Below are 22,186 nucleotides of genomic sequence, written 5' to 3'. Positions count from 1 at the left end.
CCCTCACCCACCATAGGTGGCATGCTTCATCATTGGGGAACCTCCTCACACCATTTCTCCAACCACTGTACGAAGATTGGAAATGCGCCTGCACCTAGAGCACCAATGCCAAGGATAGCTGAGCCACTGTACCAGACTACGGCAGGCACCACCAGTGAACCCACCATCCTGCTTACCTTGGATCACTGGTTTTGTATCTAACTGATATACCGTTTCTTCACGATTTCTTTTGTATATCTCACCTTCACAGCAGTAGCTTAAAACTGATCCTGAAGAAAGCCACAACACTGGCTAGGTCATGGGCTGAAACATGTTGATCTTATCACAGTACGACTGGGTCTGATGGTTCCCATTGTATCCTCTATATATTTTTAATCTTAGCACATGGTAGCATGAATAACGACATGTGGTAAACCTTGCAGCTAGTTTTAACTCACTCAATCACTTGCACTGCATCCCACACCACATCTTGTAAGCTCTCATTGGGTTTTAGTAATAACCCCTCCTTCATACAAACCATCCATGATCTCCTCTCTCTCAGTGAGTGGGTCGTAGTCTGCACATTGACTAGGCTTCATGGTGCGAGAAGGTTCCCCAATGATGAAGCAAGCCACATCTAGTGGGTGAGGGAAACTGTCCTTTAAAGGGACGCCTTCTTCGTCAGCCGACACTTCTTTCCTTTTTACACCCAAGGGCTCCATTGTGTTTTGTTAATTCCATTCTACATCTCATCTCCTATTCAGTTGACAGCAGATATCAGCTTGTGGAGTTGGAGTGCAACACTGGGGGAGGTGGAGTGCAAGTTACAATGGTCAGAGGGAGACCAGATGTGTTCCTCCACTTGGAGAGAACTAGCTGCAGTGGAGAAGGCAGTCCAGTGTTTTCATCTTCAGTTAAAATGCAAGACCCTGGTAGTTCGAACAGACAATCAGGTAGCCAGATACTACCTAAATTGACAGGGAGGGACAAGGAATCTTCAATTAAACAGGCTGGCAACTCTCATTTCTTCTTGGGCAGAGGAGAATATGATCTTGATGAGAGCAGTATACATTCAGGGGGTGTTGAACGTTTATGCGGACAGATTCAGTCATAACCCTTCCATGATCAGTGAGTAACCATCTGTCTAAGTCACTGTTCCATCAGATCTGCCAGCTATTCTGGACCCCCTGGATAGACTTTTGTGCCTCTCTCTAGAATGTGTGACTTCCAGTATTTTGTAGGGAAGTGAATTGTCAACAGACATGACAGTGGATTTTCTGTCAATTCCCTGGCCTCGGGCCTCTTGTATGCCCCTCCAATTCCCCTTCCCCTCGCTGATGCGTCCAATTCCCCTTCCCCCCGCAGATGCGTCAGAAAATTTGGGAGGAAGGGTGTTAATGATTTTGATAGTGACCTTTTGGCCAAGGTGCCAATCGTTTTCACTATTGTTGAGTCTGTCCAGAGGCGGGTATTTCAGATTCCGAACCATTCCAACCCCTTTTCAGTTCCCAGTGATGCCGCTGGAGCGGTTCCAACAACTAAAACAAACGGCCTGGAACTTGAAACAGTAGCCTTGCAGAAATTGGGGTGTTCTTCCAAAGTAGTGGAAGATTTTCAGATGTCTAGTAAGGAATCTACACTTTCTTCGTATAAGAAGAAGTGGGGTGTCTTTTCTAGATGGTGTACACTACAACAGGGGCGGCTCCTCCATGTGGGCAGAGGAGCGTCGCCCCACTTCGTTCTCGCAGTGCAAGAAGCAGTAACATAAAATGGTATAAATACCAATTTATGTTACTGCTTCTTGCACTGCGAGAAAGCAGAAGGGTTTGTTTGGGGGCGGGGGTCCTGCAGCAGTGGAGGAGTGGCTAGCCCAAAGTTGCGGGCCCTGACTGTTTGGTTGGCCCTCTGGGGCCGACCAAACCAGTCATGCCCACTCTGCCATTTTCTCCATGTAGGCTGCATGCCTCCCCATATGCGCCTGGCTGAGCGCCGTCCCCACCAATCACAACGCTGCCATTGCAGCATTGTGATTGGCTTAGGGGAGGGGAGGGAGGTTGCCTGCTTCCTGCGAGGAGCAGAGAAGCAGAGACGACGCGGGACCGGATCAGGCCAGCTCAGGTACGTTTTTTGGGGTTTGTTTAATAATTAAAATCAAACCTCCGTCACCCCCCCACCCGCTGCGCGCACGCGACCCCCTCACACTTCCCCGCACGCGAGTCATGCAGGCCGCGACTGCACTACAGGGTTTTGATTCTTTTCAAATTCTTGAATTTTTACAATAAAGTTTCCTAAAGAATTCATCTCCTTCAAGCAGGACAGCCCAATGGGTGGCTCTGAAAGCTTTTTGGGTTTCTAATATGGAATTGGACAAAGTAACTCCATTGGCTCTATGTTTGTTGAAAAGTTTTAATGTTGCGTAAACCAGTTACAGATGTTGTCCTTCCCACATGTGATTTACCTACAGTCCTTAGAGGTTTGCAACTACATCCCTTTGAACCTCTAGAAAAGGCTTCTCCAACGAGTAGCTCGTGAGTTACTGATAGCTCTCCTGCTACCTGTAAGTAGCTCTCGTGTACAGTCCAGTTTACTAATAGTAAGCTTTCGCTTGGCTGAATTATTATATGAATACCAAATCTGAAAAGTGGTCATCTGAAACAAAAATCTATGTATTTTCAGATCTCATAAGCTTAAGTTTGGAGAAAAGAGTTGAATTTCCAAAATATATTTTCAGCTGTAATTTAAGTGATTAATCGTATGACACTGGTGGAGACATCACTAATGTTATTGCCCTGGTGCCATGGGCACTGCAGATAAGGCTGCTATGTATTATCCTCGTAAAGGAATTTCAAATTGATAGAGCCTTTTTTACCATACTTCCAGCAAACCTACCTGATGCACTGAGGAGAACACTGCCAGTAATCTTGCATAGGATGCCCACCAATGTAATCTGGTCTGATGTGGTTATTATGACAACACTGATAATATTAGTAGCTCAAGATGATTTTCATTGAGCCTAAGTAGCTCTTACAGAAAAGATTGCAGACCACTGCTTTAGAAGATAAAGGTATGGTATGGGTATCAGCAAATTCTCTCTTCTTAGTGGCATCACATCAGCCATGCGTTTGAATGAACTGGGGTCTTTGATAATCCACTATCCATAGTTTTAGATTCTTACCAATAGACTAGTAGGACGTCCTGATCCCAAGTTTATTCCAAATGTGATTTCTAAGTTTCATTTGCAACAGGAGATAATTATCTCAGTCTTTCAAGAAGGGGGTTGTCAGCAGCTTCTCTCTTCTCTAGATGTTGAAAGAGCCTTTTTACCTTATTTGCAACACACAAAGAAGTTCCAACTACTGAATTAGTTCAGACTACTGAATTAATCTTTGTTTCCTTTTGTGGTGTGAATAAAAGAAAAAAGATTGCACCTTCTACTCTGAGCAGATGGGTTTGTCAGGCTATTTGCCAGGTTAGCAAGTCTCTCTGTGAGGTTTCCCTTTCCAATGTCAAGGGTCCCTTGACCAGGTCAGTTTCCACTTCATGGGCAGAAGCTGTTGGGGTTCCAATTAAGGAGTTCTACAGGGCAGTCACATGGGCATCCCATCATACTTTTGTTGATCACTGTCATCTTGATGTGATTAATTTTTACCATGGAGAATTTTGGTTCTTGTGTTGTTAAAGCAGCAATTAAGTAATTGTTGTGTGTAATAAACTATGAATATGCATCTCTGAAATGTTGTAGAATGTTCTCTCTCTTTGTTTGTGATTTTCTCACTATCTAAGGACTGGGACAAGGAGGTTCTATGAGGCAGTAATAAGATCATTACTTACCGTTAAGCTTCCTTACCCCAATTAAGGTCCTCCTCGTCCCCGTCAGCGCCCCCTCCCTCCTTCCCTTTTTGGTTTTCCACCTCTTCTTAACTTGATACTTACATGACTTGAGAAGGAAAGGCGGAGTATTTAAAGGTGGGTTGGGTGTGCAGACATAGAAAACGGGGCTAGCATGTATAAAGCATGTATAAAGGCCTGTCTGCGAGAAGGAACGCCCTTACTATGTGAGGATTGGGACGATGAGGACCTTTAGCAGGGTAATGAAGCTTACCAGTAAGTAATGATCTCATTTTCAAGCACCAAACACTGTTTGAGGAGGAACACACACACACACACACACATATATATACCAAGCGTAATCAATCCCTTAGCCGGGCCGATCTGCCACAGACAGCTCAGGGTACCGCCGCCTCTCGCTACTCGCCACGGAATATAAAATACTAAGTAAAATACTGGCACGTCACTTACTCCCATACCTGCATAAATTAATTCACATGGACCAATGTGGCTTCGTGCCAGCGTACAGCACATCACTGAATATTAGAAGGCTACACTACGTCATGGAGACCACCTATGCACACAATCATAATGCAGGCTGCATCACACTAGATATAAGACAGGCTTTTGATACCCTTCATTGGGACTACATGCCCAAATCCTCGGAGTACCTGAAATTGGGACAGCTACTATACACGGCCCGCACATCGCGGACCCGCACAGGGAACCACATCTCGCGCACATACCTACTAGGCAGGGGCACTCGTCAAGGATGCCCACTGTCACCCTTGCTATTAGTGCTCGCGCTAGAACCCCTGGCCATTAAACTGCAGGCAGACTCCTGCTAGGTCTTTCCAGAAGGTGCAATGTACGCTCTCATCTGCGATCTCTGCATTGGCTCCCAGCGAAGGCTCGGATAAAATTCAAAATCTTATCCATTGCTCATACAGCAATCTATGGGCTGGGTCCCATCTATCAACAGAATAGGTTGGCTTTCTATACTCCGGCAAAACAGCTGTGTTCGTCCTCCCAACTACTGGCGCAGATTCCCCGATTTAAGCGCCAAAGGCTTGGTGGGAGCTCTTTTGCCCGGCTGGCGGCGCAGGCATGGAATGCTCTGCCACTGGCCCTGAGGGGCGTTAAAGACCCTCTGATCTTTAAAAAAAGAGCTGAAAACTCTTCTGTTCTGGTTTTTCTATTCGTCTCTGATTTGGACCCTTTTCAGGCTCATGCCGGAACACTCCTTGGAGTATCTGCGCTCGGTACAAATGCATATAACATAACATAACAGAGGCAGGACAAAAGGGTATTAGGCAGGGAAACACCATGCATGTGCTATCTGCATATGCAGACTATATAATCATATATGCCAAGGACCTGTCCAATGACCTAGGGCCGGTACCGGGTATCTTCCGACAATTTGAACTGGTCTCGGGCATGGCTATAAATGAGGCTAAGTCTCAAGCCTTCTTCTTTCGCCCTGGCGTGCGCCCAGATATGATACAGTTCGGGCAGCTCTCTCTGACAGTAGCGCAGCACACGTTCAAATATCTAGGCATCAATATTTATAGGGACCCGCAGGATTTAATAGAAGGCAACCTGACCAGAGCGATAAGGGCGCTTTGCTCCCAAACGACCTTTTGGACCTCGCTGCTGTTATCCATAATGGGTCGGGTGGCGATATCTAAGATGGTGGTCCTCCCACAGATATTATATTTGTTTATGAACCTCCCGGTGATAATCCCTACTCCCTTATTTATTGCACTCGATACGCTACTGTCGGACTTGATCTGGGGAAATGGCCGTCGACGGGTGGGTCTAGCCAAACTGCAATTAGAGACAGATAAGGGGGGGATTGGGTGCACCTGACCTCCACTTATACTGCTATGCAAGCCAACTACAATGTCGTACTGGCTGGCAGGACGCAATTTGCACGAACTGGGATATACGGTTCCGGACATCAACTGCTGGGTCCTACACAACCTCCTACTGCCTCGCTCCAAGACCCCCAGGATGTCCCGAAGCTGGTACACACAGCACTTCCGTACTGGAAGAAAGCACTACAATACACGCGCCAGCATTCCCAATATGCAGACAACACACCATTACTAGGTATTCCTACACCCACAGGCCTAATCACAAAATGGACCTCCCGCCGGTGTCCCGCTGCGGTTGTCGGCGTTCCCCAACGTAGCGCACTAGTCCACCCCCGCCAGCTCACCTCCCTGCACGTATTCAATGTCTCACCGAGCGCTCCACCGCCGCTGTATTTTCTCGGGGCTGACCTCCACTACTGTACGTCGCCATTTTGAAATTACGGGCGGCGCCGTTGCCCGTGTCTCATCTCCTGCTTCCGGCTGGGATTTCTGGCGATGAAGGACTCTCGATGTTCAGGGTTCAGTCCTCAACTTCTGGCAGCATCCTTCGAGCTCTGGGGTCACTCTAACGTACGGGTTTCTGGGCGATTGCCTATGTGGCCGGAGGAGCCTCAGAGCAACACAGCCATCTTGGACTGCGGCTTGGCCACCACCCCCACCCCATATAAGGCGTGCTTGGCGTGTATAATGTGTGTGATGGCGCTGCTACGTGTTTTGGATTTTCTTGGGTCGGATTCAGGTGATTGGGACCGGTTTGCAAGTATTTCTCTATGCATCCCTTACTGCAATGAAGGGCGCGGGTTCAAGGGCTCCAGTAGAAGGTCCCAGTCTATTAATATCAAGGTTTTGCGCAGCCCGCGGGCCTCTTCCCATCTTATGGCAGCACTCTCCGCACCACCCCATCGCACCACCTCCCCGTGCCACGAATACACTGTCGGGGCCCTTGCCGATTTCCACCGCATAGTTATGGCACGCTTGACGATAAGAACTGCTAGGTCAATGAAGCGCAAGTGCACCTTTTGCGACTTTTGGCGGCGATGCATCCTGAGTATGCAGCTACCGGCTGTCTCTCCTATGGGAATTCCTGTCGCAGTTCTGATGCTCTGGACGACCCCCGCCCAGAATTCAGTGAGCACAGGGCAGGACCAAAAGATGTGCAGGATGTCAACATCTTCCACCCTGCACCTTGGGCAGTGGTGTTGTGTGTCCGGGAACATACGCTGTAAGCGGTGTGGAGTGAGGTAGGCCCTGTGGATGATCATATGCTGGATGAACTTGAACTTGGCGTTACGTGACACCTTTTTTGGATATTCTAACGGGGCGGTCCATTCCTTATCAGTCAATTCCTTTTCAAGGTCCCCAGACCATCTGTTACGCAAGTCAGTGAGTTAGATCCCAGCGTGTGCTCTGATGTCTTTATATGGCCATTTTGTGAGGTGACGCCCTTCTTCTATTAAAGAGATTCCCTGTACCAATTTGTGCGTTGGGAGTTCTTCTCTGGCAGGGGCCCAGTGTCTTTTAACGTAGGCAAGTATAGCTGCGTGTGTCATGTATAGGTTGCCCGAGACCCCGTTTTCCCTAGTGAAGTTCTCATGGTCCATGAGAGCTCCGGCATTGAAGAGCGCCCCCACTGTGGTGACAACTCCCTCAGACCAGCTGAGGGTGTTCCGTTTTGTGATTAGGCCTGTGGGTGTAGGAATACCTAGTAATGGTGTGTTGTCTGCATATTGGGAACGCTGGCGCGTGTATTGTAGTGCTTTCTTCCTGTACGCAAGTGCTGTGTGTACCAGCTTCGGGGCATCCTGGGGGTCCTGGGTGTACCCGGGCGACCCCAGGGCTGTGCGCTGACACAATCATCGGTACACGCTGGGACAGGGCCCGCATGTATGACCGTTCTTGCAGCCATTGCCAGCGCTACGGTGCTACATTGAGTTAGCGCAGGAACGCGCTGAATTTAAATGGACCTTATGCCCATGTCGAGGGAGCCGCATCACCGGCATTCACGCCTGAACTTAGACCGGCCGGTGGCGTAGTACATGCAGCCTCACAGTCCACATCCTAGATCCCTGCTTTCACACGAGGCTGAACACCCTTACACAACCTGGTCTCCAGTTGCAGAGAGCAAGTTACCAAGCAAGGGCAAATAAACGAGGGCGGACCATGTGCCCCTAAACTGGCACTACTCAGCAGGTCCTGGGCCCTGGCATATCGGACACTGCGAACACAGGAATTTGCGTTGCCTGGCTGACTATTGCGGGTGCCGTTTTAAATTTCTGAGCTCCTGATGGCACCTTCGCAGTAACTACACACAATCCTGTACACAGTCCCTTGGGCCTATATAGACTGACAAATCAAGGCATGGGCTGCAAAGACCAGAGAGAACGCCTGCTGCCATTTGAAAAAGTGACTGACACAGATCAAGACCAGCCTAGCAAGATGGCGGAGGGTGGGCGGAGGACGACTTCCCCCGAGGAGTCTGGAGTCCAGATAGGGGCCCTCCTGAAGGAGATGCGAATAGGCTTCAAGGCACTGGATGTTCGCTTTGACGCATTGGATAAGAATATTGCAGATATGGGTGTCAAGATCCAGGCGCACGATAGACGCCTTGATGTAGTGGAGTCCCGCACCTCTGCTCTTGAAGATGGCACGGTGCAATCCCTCAAGAGGTTAGAACGTGTTGAGAAAATCCTCAAAGACGTGGCGATCAAGAACGAGGATTTGGAAGCGCGCAGTCGCCGAAATAACGTGCTAATCCTTGGTGTGCCCGAATCCACGGCTACTGGCCGCATGGACACCTTCGTAGAGACGGTCTTCATTGACTTATTCGGTAGAGACGCATTCACGGCTGGCTTTGTGGTGGAGAGGGCACACCGGTCTCTTGGACCTCGGCCAAATCATGGATGCCCTCCTCGACCGATAATAGCCCGTATCATGAACTTTAGGGACCGTGACACTGCGCTCCGTATGGAGCGTGAACATGGCGAAACAATATGGCAGGGCTCAAAAATCTCACTGTTCCCAGACTTCACCATAGTGGTGCAGGAAGCCAGGAGGAAATATAACGGGGTAAAGGCCGCTCTGAGAAACCTTGGACTGAAATATGGCATGTTATACCCCGCCAGGCTCAGGGTGGAAGCTAATGGGAGGACCCGCATCTTCGACAATCCTACTGAAGCGCAAGAATTCTGCCAAAAGTACAAGGCTATGAAGCGCAAGAATTCTGCCAAAAGTACAAGGCTAACAGCGCTCACACTAATAAAGGACACAGAAATGCCCCTCCACTAAGTGGGTCGGACGCCAGTATGGAACTTTTCTCCGGAACAGGCCATGAATAAAATGTATTACAGTTCCTATCCACAGATTATGGGTTAAAAGTGTATATTTCATTTCAGTTTACATTGACTAATGGCAGACGAGGCGTTGTCACCCCCCCTTGGTGATCACCGTAAGATTGTTATATGTTATGTTAATGCACATTTTACGGCAGACTTTTTTGATAATAGTGCTGTTCCATATATTCCGTTCTTGTTCAGCAATGAGGCGTTTGCCTCCTAGGAAGGGCAAGGAGGCTGGGTGGGGGGAGGGGAGAGGGTTTGTTTTGTTACTGAGATGTGATAGAATGCTAGTTGCACAATCAAATACGGTCAGAAGAAATAGACATGATCAAATGACAATGGACAAACTTGAGATGTTAAATGTGATATGGCGCAAGTAGGACATAACTCTGCCCCCTTGCACCTGTCTGTGGTGACGTGGAATGTTAGAGGCCTAAATGACACTCGTAGGAAAAGACAGGTGCTTCATTACTTGATCCGGCATGGGATTGACGTGGCATTTCTGCAGGAAACACATTTATCCAAGACTGATCAGAATCGCTTTGCTTATAGTTGGGCAACACACAGATATTTCACCAATTTTAGTAATTATGCTAGAGGTACCGCCATCCTGATACATAAAAGAGTCCCTTTCTGCTTCCACTCTGCGATGGCGTATAACGAAGGCAGGTATATGGTGGTTCTGGGCACGTTAATGGGACATAGAATAGCGTTGGTTTGTGTTTATGGCCCGAATGTAGACTCCCCTGATTTTTATTACTCCCTACTCTCCCTCCTACTAAAATTGGGCCAGGTCTCCATTTTACTTGGGGGAGATTTTAATGTCACACCAGATCCAACGTTAGACAGTACCTCAAACGCACCAGACCCTTATCCCCCGAGCACGCAAGGCCTTAACCTCCCTTATGAACCAATTCTCTTTAATGGATGTCAGTCGTACTCACAATCCTAAACACACTGACTACACCCACTATACCGGTTTACATAATACATGGACACGGATAGATTACTGGTTGGCTTCCCCAGACATATTCGGCTGGTGCAACTCCGTCCAAACACTCCCGCGTACGTATTCTGATCATTCCCCAGTAGTGCTCACCCTGAAGATCCCACGACCAGAGGGCTTTGAGAGACAGTGGCGATTTCCAAATCGCGCATTAGATGATGACGTCTTTCAACATGAAATTCGAGAAGCGATAGAGGAATATTTTGAAATTAATACAGGTTCTGTAGATTCCGCGTCGATGCTGTGGAAAGGCTTTAAAGCTTATTTGAGAGGAGTATGTATATCTAAGCATGCCGGGGTACTGCGAGACTTGCGTAAAACACTGACACAAATAGAAAAAGAGCTTGTGTCACTAGACGCCAGACAACTTCTAATGCCTAACCCTGAGACTAACAAGCAGAGACTGTCACTTCTAGTTGACTACAGAGACAAGGCGGACAAAGAAATCCGATATATGGGGAAATATCAAAGTGCCTTACGCTATGATGAGGGTGAACGCCCGGGAAGGGTATTGGCCCAGATGATCAGACCTCCCTATCAAAATGCTTATATAGCGCAATTACAAACAGATTCCGGACATAGGATTACGGACCCGATAGATATTCAGGGGGAATTTGACACATTTGAAGAAATTATACGCCTCAATGGTGGGTTCGGACCGGACAGGAAGCCTATCTCTCTGAAGTGGCGCTTGTATACCTGGAAAGATACATGCAGGACTTCCTTGAGGTACAAATATCAGAAACTGACATTGATGAAGCCATTACAGATTTAAAATCCACATCAGCTCCTGGCTTGGATGGCTTCACAGGAGCCTTTTATAAAGCCTTCAAAGATTTATTGATTCCGCAACTCTTGGAGGTCTATGCTGAGGCGTTAGAAAGGCAAATCTTACCCCATACCGTGCGTGAAGCAGTGATTATCCTCCTCCCCAAACCTGGGAAAGATCCTCTGTTATGTGGGTCATATCGCCCGCTCTCCCTTCTAAACCTAGATTACAAAATACTGGCTAAAGTTCTCTCCACTAGACTTTCCCTACTAATGGAATCCATAAAATCACCGGCACAGTCTGGTTTCAATTTGCGTACCTTATTCAATACTCTACACAGGATAAACCCTGAGATTCCAGCAGCTGCAATTCTGTTGGATACCGAAAAGGCATTTGATTCTCTGGAATGGCCTTTCATTATATCTATTATACACCGTATGGGTATGCAGGCTGGGTTTGTGGCCACAACAGCCCTATTATATAGCCAACCCACAGCTCGTTTGCGATTGAACGGCACGTTAACGGCTCCCTTCACCCTTTCCCGAGGAACAAGACAGGGATGCCCACTGTCACCCCTGTTATTCATTCTAGCTATGGACCCACTAATGCGCCATTTTCAAGAAAAGCACCTTCACAGGGGATTGCAATTCAATACAGGCCCTATGCTGGTATCACTTTCAGGCCCGGTTCTAGAGGGTGGGCCGGATGGGTCAGGCCCATCCAAACATGAGCCTGGCCCACCCAAACATGAGCCTTGGCCCTCGCAGTGAATCTACCACCAATGTACAACAACAATAAAAAAAAAAAATCAGATAACTGGTGATTTATGATCCTGCTGCAGATCAACCATTTGTCTGTTGGTAGTTTTTGAAAATGCTGATAAGGAATATGCTACTTACCAGTATGCATCTGTTCTTGGCATGTAGAGCTGCAGAGTTGTACACTTAGCATAGGTCGCCATCTGGTGTTGGGCCCGGATGTTTGCAGTTTGTTTTTCTTCTTGGACCGTCTTTGGAAGTCACGAGTTTGGTGACTCCTCCTTCGGTCCGTACTGCGCATGGGCTTCGGCTCCATCCTCAGATTGTTTTTCGCCAACAGGGAAATGATGGAGCGTAGTAATAACAGTGAGAAACCCATGTGTGTTGTATCTAAATAAGATGGACTGGAACGGATACAGGTAGCCGGGGAGGCGGGTGGGCGTGTACAACTCTGCAGCTCTACATGCCAAGAACAGATGCATACTGGTAAGTAGCATATTCCGTTCGAGGCATATGAGCTGCAGATTGTACACTTAGCATAGATTATATAGCAGTACCCAACCTTAGCGGCGACCACCGGTATCCGTTGCAGCTGTTTGAAAGAGTGTTTTTAGTACAGCCTGGCCCACCCTAGCTTGCTGCTGGGAATGCACATCTACACAGTAGTGTTTTGTGAATGTGTGCGGTGTAGACCATGTGGCTGCCTTGCATATGTCATCTAAGGGTATATTCCCTAGAAAAGCCATAGAAGCCCCTAACTTTCTTGTAGAGTGGGCTTTAGGGGGAACAGATGATGTTCTCTTTGCCTTCTGATAGCAAATTTGTATGCATTTTACAATCCACCTAGCTATCCCTGATTTTGAGATGGGGTTGCCTTTATGTGGTGGAGAAAAGGAAACGAACAACTGTTTGGTCTTCCTGAAGGATTGCGTTCTTTGTATGTAATATAGCAACGCTCTTTTCACATCTAGTGTGTGTAAGGCCCTTTCCGCAACAGATTGGGGTTGCGAAAAGAAGACAGGTAATTCCACTGATTGATTGAGGTGGAAGGGGGTAATGACTTTGGGCAGGAACTTCGGATTAGTTCGAAGTATGACCTTGCTGTGATGCATTTGTATGTAAGGTTCCTGTATGGTGAACGCTTGTATTTCACCAACCCTTCTAAGGGAAGTGATAGCTACAAGGAAAGCTGTTTTCCAGGTGAGAAATTGTAGCTCACATTTGTGCATTGGTTCGAAGGGCGGACCCATTAGTCGTGTAAGGACCAAATTTAGATTCCATACAGGGGAGGGTGGTGCCCTGGGAGGAATTACTCGTTTAAGGCCTTCCATGAAGGCTTTAATAGCGGGCACTCTGAAGAGTGACAAATGCTGTCTGTTTTGTAGATAGGCAGCGATCGCTGCTAGGTGTAGGCGTATGGATGAATACGCCAGGTTACACCTGTGAAGATGGAGCAGATAGCATATGATGTGTTGTATGGATGCATCTAGAGGGTTGATTGTATTGTTACGGCAGTACATTACAAATCTTTTCCACTTTGCGGCATAGCATGCTCTAGTGGTAGGACGTCTGGCTTCCATGATGATGTTCATGCAATCAGGGGGAAGGTTAAGGTACCCGAATTCTAAGATTTCAGGAGCCAGATCGCCAGGTTGAGCTGAGCTGGGTCCGGGTGCCTGATTTCTCCATGGTTCTGGGTTAGGAGGCATGGGGAAAGGTGCAGTTTTTGATGTGGTACCACTGATAGTTGTAGTAGCGTGGTGTACCACGGCTGTCTGGCCCACGTCGGAGCTACCAGAATGAGTGTGAGGGAGTGCTGTTGTAGTTTCCTGACCACTAATGGAATTAGTGGGAGAGGTGGAAAGGCGTATGCAAATCTGCCTGACCAGTTCATCCATATCGCATTGCCCTTGGACAATGGGTGTGGGTATCTGGCGGCGAAGCTTGGGCATTTTTTGTTTTCGTGGGTGGCGAAGAGGTCTATTTGAGGATGCCCCCACTGTTGGAAGAATGGGTGAAGAACTTGTGGATGCAGTTCCCATTCGTGTAGTTGTTGAGTCTGTCTGCTGAGCAGATCTGCTATGGTGTTTTGTACGCCTGGAACATGTTGTGCCAGGAGAAAAATGTTTTGGGGAATTGCCCATCTCCATATACTCTGGGCTAAGCGGGAGAGCTGGGGAGAGTGTGTCCCCCCCTGTTTCTGTATATAATACATCGCAGTCATGTTGTCTGTGCGAATGAGGACTGCTTTGCCTGAAATCTGCTTTTGGAAAGATTTTAGGGCTAGAAAGATCGCCAAGAGCTCCAGATGGTTGATGTGGAGCGATTTTTGCTGTGGCGTCCATAGACCTTGCATTGTGAGGTGTAAGAGGTGCGCTCCCCAGCCGGAGAGCGATGCGTCCGCTGTTAGAGTCACTTGGGGAACCGGGTCCAGGAACGGCCGTCCCTTGGAAAGGTTTGTGGTGTTCCACCACTGCAGAGAGTGATGTGTGCGGCCGTCCACCAACACCAGATCCGTCAGCTGACCCTGGGCCTGGTTCCACTGTTGTGCTAGGCACTCCTGAAGTGGACGCATGTGGAGTCTTGCATGGGGCACTATGAAGATGCAAGACGCCATCATCCCTATGAGCTTCATAAACACTCTTGCTGGTAGAGAGTGTTGAGGAAGGAATATTTTGCGTAAGGCTAGAATGCTTGTGATTCTGGCTGAGTTTGGATAGGCAATACCTTTTGAGGTGTCTATGGTGGCCCCGAGATATTGCTTTGTGTGAGATGGTATGAGGTGGGACTTTTGGTAGTTCACCGTGAAGCCTAGCTGATGAAGCAGTTGGATGGTGCTGTTTGTATGTTGCACGCATTGGTGGTAGGACGCGGCTTTTATGAGCCAGTCGTCTAAGTAAGGGAAGACGTGAATATGTTGACGTCTGAGGTGTGCTGCTACTACTGCTAGGCATTTGGTAAACACCCGTGGTGCAGTGGTGACCCCGAAGGGGAGAACCTTGAATTGGTAATGTTGCCCGTCCACCACGAACCTGAGGTATTTTCTGTGAGAGGGGTGTATTGGAATGTGAAAGTACGCGTCTTTCAGATCCAGTGTTGTGAGAAAGTCTCCCTGGCAGAGGAGTGGGAGGACTTGTTGTAAGGTGACCATGTGAAAGTGGTCTGAATGTATGTAGGCATTTAGAGGCCGGAGATCCAGAATGGGTCTGAGGGTCTCGTCTTTCTTTGGGATTAAGAAATATAGGGAGTAGACCCCTAGATTTCGTTGATTGCCGGGTACCTGCTCTATGGCGTGTTTCTGGAGGAGCGAGAGTACCTCTTGTTTGAGCAGTGTGGAATGCTCTTGGGACATTGGACGGTGCCTTGGTGGGATATTGGGTGGGGTAGATGTTAGCTCGAGGCAGTACCCTGACCGAATGATTTGGGTCACCCATTTGTCCGATGTTATGGACTCCCATACGTGGATAAAATCTTGTAGTCTGCCCCCGACCGGAGTGGAATGGTCTGGGGGGAGCGAAGGGGAGTCATTGTGCGGGTGGGGTGGCAGAACGGGTATTGTTGGTTTTGCCCCTGCCCTTATTGTTGTTGCCTCTGTAACCACCTCTTTGGTTGCCCTTTGAAAAGGTATTTTGAGGAGGGGATTTGTAGGAGGTAGAGGCATTATCGGTGGAGGAGCCTCTACCTGTGCCACGAAAGGACGAGCGTCGAAAGGAACGCTTAGAGGCTTGGGTCTGGAGCGCTCCCATAGACTTCGCTGTGTCTGTATCTTTCTTTATTTTTTCGAGCGCTTCGTCTACCTTTGGGCCAAAGAGTGTTTGCTGGTCAAAGGTGTGATTAAGTATTGATGTCTGGACCTCAGGCTTGAACCCTGATATCCTGAGCCAGGCATGGCGGCGAAGCAGGACACTGGTGTTTATGGCTCTAGAAGCAGTGTCTGCTGCATCGAGGGCACACTTAATGGAGGTGTTTGTGATTAGTTTGCCCTCCTGTATCAGGTCATGAGCTTGACGTTTGTATTTCTCTGGAAGGTGCTGCATAAGAGCCTCTAATTCATCATAGTGTGCTCTATCATATCGCGCAAGCAGTGCTTGTGTATTTGCAATGCGCCACATGTTTGCAGCCTGGTAGGCGGTGCGTTTACCAGACGCGTCCAGAAGTTTAGATTCCTTGTCTGGTGGTGGGGCATCTCCTGAGGATTGGGAGTTAGCCCGCTTTCTAGCTGTGGAGACAACTAGGGAATCTAGAGGAGCAGGGCCCTTGATGTATGCAGGGTCTGTGGGTGCCGCCTTGTACTTCTTCTCTATTCTAGGGTTTAGTACTCTGGCTCTGACAGGGTCTTTGAATACCTCTGTAGCGTGCTTGGTGACACCCTTAAGCATGGGTAAAATAGCAGTGGAACGATCTTGTAAATCAAATGTATCCAGTAGGAAGTCTTCTTCCACTGGTTCAGTGTGCATGTCCACCCCATGGTAGTGTGCTGCTCTCTGCACTAAATGGTGAAACCCTAAAGAGTCCTCTGGAGGAGACGGCCTTGATGGGTATAGGTCGTCTTGAGGTACATTGGGTACATCAGGGTTATTATAATCCTCCCATGGATCTGGGGTCCCTGGTGGAGTGGAATCCATTGGGGCGTCCCCTGGGTCATTGTCCGGGTCCCCGTCATCCGGATCTGGGGATGGGGCCGGATCGTAGTGAGGTAAAGGTGGAGGGGGTGGTGGTGGGAGGGGGGGTGGCAGTGGGGAGGGTACTCTAAGGGGAGAAGTAGCTGAGTCCCTCTTTTTGGGTGGAGGAGGAGGAGCCGGAGCCTCAAGGCGACGCTTCTTAGTAATCACAGTCAAAAGGCCAGTCTTTGGATCTCTGGACAAAGTCTTTTGTAAAGGGTCTGGTGTAAACAGAGCCAATGGCGCCGAGTCGTCTGTCGGCACCGGCGATTTCGGAACCGGAGGTTTCGATGTTCTGTGTACGCCATGCTTTTTGGAGGTCTCCGTGTGTTTCGGCGTCGAATGCTGTTTCGGCGCCGGAGCGTCGGTGCCGACCGATTTCTGTTTGTGTTTGGTCGGCGCCGAGTGTCCAGGCTTCGGCACCGGTGGTTTCGGAGTCGAGCTGGATTTTGCAGGCTTCGGTGCCGAGTGGTGTTTATCGGCACCGGGCGTCGGCTGGCTCGATCCCGAGCTGCCGTGAGACTTTGAGTGCTTCGACACCGGGCCCGAAGGTGGGGTGATCGAGGCTTTGGTTTTGGTTTTGCCCAGGCCGGCAGGCGAGGGAGTAACCGGAGTCTCTTTGGTTTTCGGTGCGGGGCTGGGAGGGGGCATTGTACTCACGGCCCGCTGTCCTGGTGTTACGTCCTCCAGGTCTGAGTCGTCGGCCTCGGAAGCGCTGACGATGTCTTCTCCCAGTTCGGTGTGTGTCTGCCCCGAAGCTTCGGCGTCGTCTCCGAAGATGTCCGGTGGAGCTGTCGAGGATGAGTGCGCCATGGTGCGTCGAGCCCTTCGATCTCGGATCGTTTTCTTCGATCGAAAAGACTTGCAGGCGGGGCAGTCTCGAGCCTCGTGTTCCGGAGAGAGGCAAAGGTTACACACCTGATGGAGGTCGGTGTGGGGAAATTTAGACCCACATTTTGGGCACTTTTTAAACGGAGTCCTTTCCATCGGCCGGGACCGGAGTCGCGGAGGGCCCGAAGGCCGGTGTCGATGTACGGGATGGAAAAAGTGCCGCTTCGAGAGATGAAGATGAAGGAACTCGAAGAATCGAGGATTTTCCGTCGAGGCTGGAACCGTAGAAGTTCGAAGCCGGAGCACGAAGTATCACATCCGAGCCCGATGGCGGAAAAAAACAATCTGAGGATGGAGCCAAAGCCCATGCGCAGTACGGACCGAAGGAGGAGTCACCAAACTCGTGACTTCCAAAGACGGTCCAAGAAGAAAAACAAACTGCAAACATCCGGGCCCAACACCAGATGGCGACCTATGCTAAGTGTACAATCTGCAGCTCATATGCCTCGAACACTGAATTTTATGGGAATAGCTCAGTGGGTTACTGCCTTTGTCACAGATGTAGTGTTACTTGCAGTTCAGAAGTTACTATCCTAACATAGGACAGTGACCTATGAACTGTCCTCAAAGAGCTGCATACAAACTTCACTTTTTTGTGTTGTGATATAATTAGAACTTCTCCAGTCTTTCATTATTCTAATGTTGCTAAAAAGAGTTTGTTTGGGCAGTTATACATTTTTATCAGTAAAGCCAACCCCCAACCACTGGATTACTCTTTAAATCCTGAGTTAGTGCTTCTCCAGACCAAACCCTCGTAAAATATATTGCCCACTAGTATGGATGACATGTGATTTCTACACCTTGCAATCCTCATTGGCTTATGTGACATTCCCCGTAGACTGATTTATTGTCGCTGTATAACGTGTGCTGTTATGTAAAGTACTGTGTCACCCTACACTGATATGAGTAGCGCTATACAACAAATGAAATGGATATGAGAGAGGGGCAACGGAGAGATGAGGGGCACTGGTGGAGGGTGGCAGTGAGGTAATCCGAGGAAGAGGTCAAGGGGAGAGGGGAACTAGGTAGACATGAAGGGCGCTGGTGGAGGGTGGCAGTGAGGGAATCCGAGGAGGAGGTCACAGGGTGGGGGTGGAGCTAAGGAGAGATGAGGGGTACTGTCGGAGGGTGGCAGTGAGGGAATCTAAGGAGGAGGCCATGAGGGGGAGGGGCTACGGAGAGATGAAGGGCAATGTTGGAGGGTGGTAGTTAAGTTATCTACAGAGAAAGAGGTCATTGGTGGGGCGCCAAAAAAGACTTCCACACCAGCACTAAAGCCGGCCTTGTCATGGCCTTTCTGTTTTCGTTTATTTAATTAACAGTCAGGTGATTAGGACAACTGTGGAGCATACTTTAAAGTGCTTGCTAATTACATTCACTGCTATATACAATGTTTTAAGTTTGAAGGTGATTTAACTGTTGTTTTCTACTGGGAATAATGAAAGTGGAACTGAATGGTGGCTGATATTGGGCTGGGGCCCAAGGTCAGCTGTGAGATAAGGTGCAATGGATAGGGGTAGTAGAAAAGTGGATAATCAAGCCTGTAAGGGAGCGCGCTGCAGAATCAGGGGTCAGGTGGAGGTAGTAATGAAGAAGGTTTCTCCCTGAAGGCTCGCACAGAGGGAGCCTGAGTAGTGTCACTTGCCTGATACGCCCACCTTAGAAACCTCCTCTTCCCATCAAAGGGACATTACATGGAAAAAACACTTTTTGAGAGTGATAACATTTAGAAAGAGACTTGGAAAAGAGTGCGTTTTACTGGGCTTTGTAAGACTAAGGTGAGATAAAGCAGGGCCCAGAAGCAGGACTGGCTAGATATATAAGCGATAAATCGGGCCAGCAGTGGCCCACCCGAATGCACCCTTGGCCCACCCAAATAAAAATTCCTGGAGCCGGGCCTGATCACTATACGTGGATGATACAATACTGTATGTCCGCGACCCTCAGAATAACCTTGACCCTCTTCTTAGAGAAATTCTACGCTTTGGCACGTTCTCTGGACTGGGCATAAATTGGTATAAGTCTGTGATTTTTCCTCTTACGTCCAGTACGGCTAGATGGGATCTGGAGTTCCCATTTGAATGGTGCACGGACTCAGTGAAGTATTTGGGAATACATATACACCTAGACACTGAACAAATTCTAAGACTGAATTAAGGACATGCCATTTCTGCCCTGGAGACACAAAAAGATAAATGGCTCAAACTCCCTTTGTCACTGGCAGGCAGAGTGGCACTTATTAAAATGGTTGTACTCCCTAAATTTTTATACTTATTTCATAATATTCCGATTCCCCTGCCTAATACTTTTTTGTCCAACGCTACTTTTGCATCTAACACAACTGGTCTGGGGAAATGGGAATGCAAGGGTTAGATGGCAGATTATGACGTTACCCTGTGACAGAGGGGGATAGGGTGTTCCAGACATGAAACTATATTATTTAGTAGCTCACTGTAGCTTTGCTCAATCGTGGTATCACCCAGATGCCAGAATTCCCTATCTCCATCCAGAATCAGATCTGGTCCGTCCAGACCCATTGACATCTGTGTTACCTATAGGTTTTCCTAGGGACCCCAGAGATATACAACCAACATCTACGACCAGCTAGGCATGGGAAAAAATACGTTGCATCACCTGCACGTCTATCCTGTTTTCCTCTGTGCTGCCTCTTCCGAACGCTAGGTGGTTTCCTATTACAGGGGAAAAACTAGTACAGTGCACATGCGCCAAATTCAATATTACAACAATAGGAGATCTGTTTCCAGAAGGTCATGTTTTTGATCCAAGTGATGAATCTAGATTTCCTGAGACAACCTTCATGGATAGATTTGTACTCATGAGAACACGTTCCGCATTGCGCGCTATCGCCCCTACTGTGCCGTTAGAACCTCCGTCATTTTCTCCACTAAACATGGTAATAGAAAGTGAGAGAGGAATACACTTGATATCCAAACTCTACAAAGCATGTGCAGATATTATCCCAGTGACGGATGATAAAATACGTCATGCATGGGAAGAGGATTTAGGATCCCCAATCTCGGATAAGCAGTGGTCTTATTGTTGTTCAGTCACCAAAACAGTCTCCATCAACAGTCGCCATAAATTAATACATTTCAAGTTTTTACGTAGTACATACATTACTCCAGCTAGAGTCCACAGGATTGACCCATCTAGGTCCCATCACTGCCCTGCAACGCCCCCGGTGCAGATTTCGCACATTTGGCATGGACTCGCCCGCACGTATCCGTATTCTGGGTGCTAGTTCATAACATCACAAGTAAAATGGTGAATGTACAAATGATACCCCTACCTGAAATCGCTTTGTTAGGTTATGTGGCGCAATTTCCTCCAAAGATCTGTAAATTTGTCGCTATCAGCCGGTTATTAGCTAAAAGAGAAGTAGCCATACATTGGGGTGGAAAGAAAGCCCCTACGGAAAAAGGGTGGCTGACTAGTCTAGCCTCTTGTTCCATGAATAGCAAGTTATATGCGGCCACAACTCCTCCGACCTCCCGACCCAAAGACATTTGGGCCCCGCTTAGACACTACTTAATTGCGCAGCAAGCTGACCCTGCCACACAGCAAGAACAAGGAATTGTGCCTACAGGTATTCGGTAAAATATGACAACGCACATGCTGACCCCCTTTTGTTTGCACTGTACTGGTATTCATATCAGGTCATAGATTACGTATTGGAATGCATAGATACATGTGGTGGGAAATGTCATGGTGTAAACCATCGCTACTCAAGAACTGAGCATGTGTTAGATATCGACATGATAGTAATTTAATTTACTCTGCAAGTCCTACTCGAAATAACTGTTCTATATTGACCGTCCATGCAAACTATGTATGACATTTTTTTGTGTGTAACTAGATATTTACTCATGTTTCATGGTAATGTTTCATAAACTGAAGACCATGCTAAATAGAGTTTAAAAGAAAAAACACGCCTTATATGGACAGGTCAAAACTAAACAAAATGTACCTAAAACTATGTATGACTAGAGAAACCACGAAAAACCAAGGAAGTGTGTTTTAAAAAAAAAAAAACACCAAGCTTAATGTGTGAATGTGTGCTCATCTTAGTGAGGGAAGAGCAGAGTAAGAATGAGATTTTAAAAATGGCAGTGCCTCAGAAAGAAAATTACGAGAGGGCAAAAGTCATACTTGTTGGGTGTTCCAAAACCTCCCGATTTCCTTTGAAACCACTATTTGTGACTCCATATAGACCCTTTATAGTCACAACCCTTTATGGATTCCAGGCGCGCCTTTATAAGTGGTAAAACGAAAACAAAACAATTGATCACAAAAGATACAAAAATGCTCAATATACTTGCATTTTAAAAGCACCCCCCGCACCTTTGTGAGGCATCCTCTTGCAGATACAGGCACCAAGGAATGATTTCATCATTTTTCTACGCCACACCTACTGATCTGAACACTTGCACAACAATGTTTGTAAATGAATTAGCTTCATTAATGGTTCACTACATGTAATCATTTGTAGTGATCAGTTTCCTTACCTTCTCTCCGGTGACTCCATTGGTCAGTGCTGAAGAACCATCATAGAATCTTACTCTTTATTATTAGTGAAGCAAACGGACCGGATACCCTGAAATAATGGGAAAAATTTATTTTTAATATAGTGTTTAATAATAGGGATTCGAACAGCTCACTGTTTTTGCAGGATCAGACAGTTTGAAAAGGTGAACATGCTAGGATTAGCACAAATCTCTTATTCCAGAGTCAAATAACTGAACAACTGAACCTCAACTCTCCCACCAACCTCAACTCCGCCTTAAAAAAATTATATATATACTCATTCACTTCACATCCAGTCTGAAGAGGGTCAGAGACATAGCGGATACTGAAAGCCTACATTAAATTCCCAACAATCGTAAAAAAAATAAATTAAAAAAAAAAAAAAATCCAGATAGGCAAACCATGAAGACGTACTACGCACAACCAATATAACACGACCAGTCCATAGGAACGGAGAGCGAGAGTATTAGTTTAAAAACAGAAAGTATGAATGGAAGATCTCAGCGCCCAAAAGAATATTACAAAGACACTTAACGT

General features: G+C 47.6%; 1 protein-coding gene across 2 annotated transcripts in view; it reads right to left on the bottom strand.

The window, feature by feature from the left end:
- Nucleotides 1-22,186, bottom strand: part of ALS2 (alsin Rho guanine nucleotide exchange factor ALS2) — a 1,262,853-nt gene that overhangs the window by 1,148,466 nt on the left and 92,201 nt on the right. For both annotated transcript variants that reach the window (XM_085648975.1, XM_085648976.1), the window contains exon 2: nucleotides 21,631-21,719. In XM_085648975.1, the coding sequence (XP_085505101.1) occupies nucleotides 21,631-21,650 (20 nt within the window). In that variant the 5' untranslated portion in view covers nucleotides 21,651-21,719. The remainder of the gene's footprint in view (nucleotides 1-21,630; nucleotides 21,720-22,186) is intronic.

This window comes from Triturus cristatus, chromosome 3_2, assembly GCF_964204655.1.
Source record: "Triturus cristatus chromosome 3_2, aTriCri1.1, whole genome shotgun sequence".
NCBI lineage: Eukaryota > Metazoa > Chordata > Amphibia > Caudata > Salamandridae > Triturus > Triturus cristatus.
This window is presented reverse-complemented; position numbering and strand designations above follow the sequence as displayed.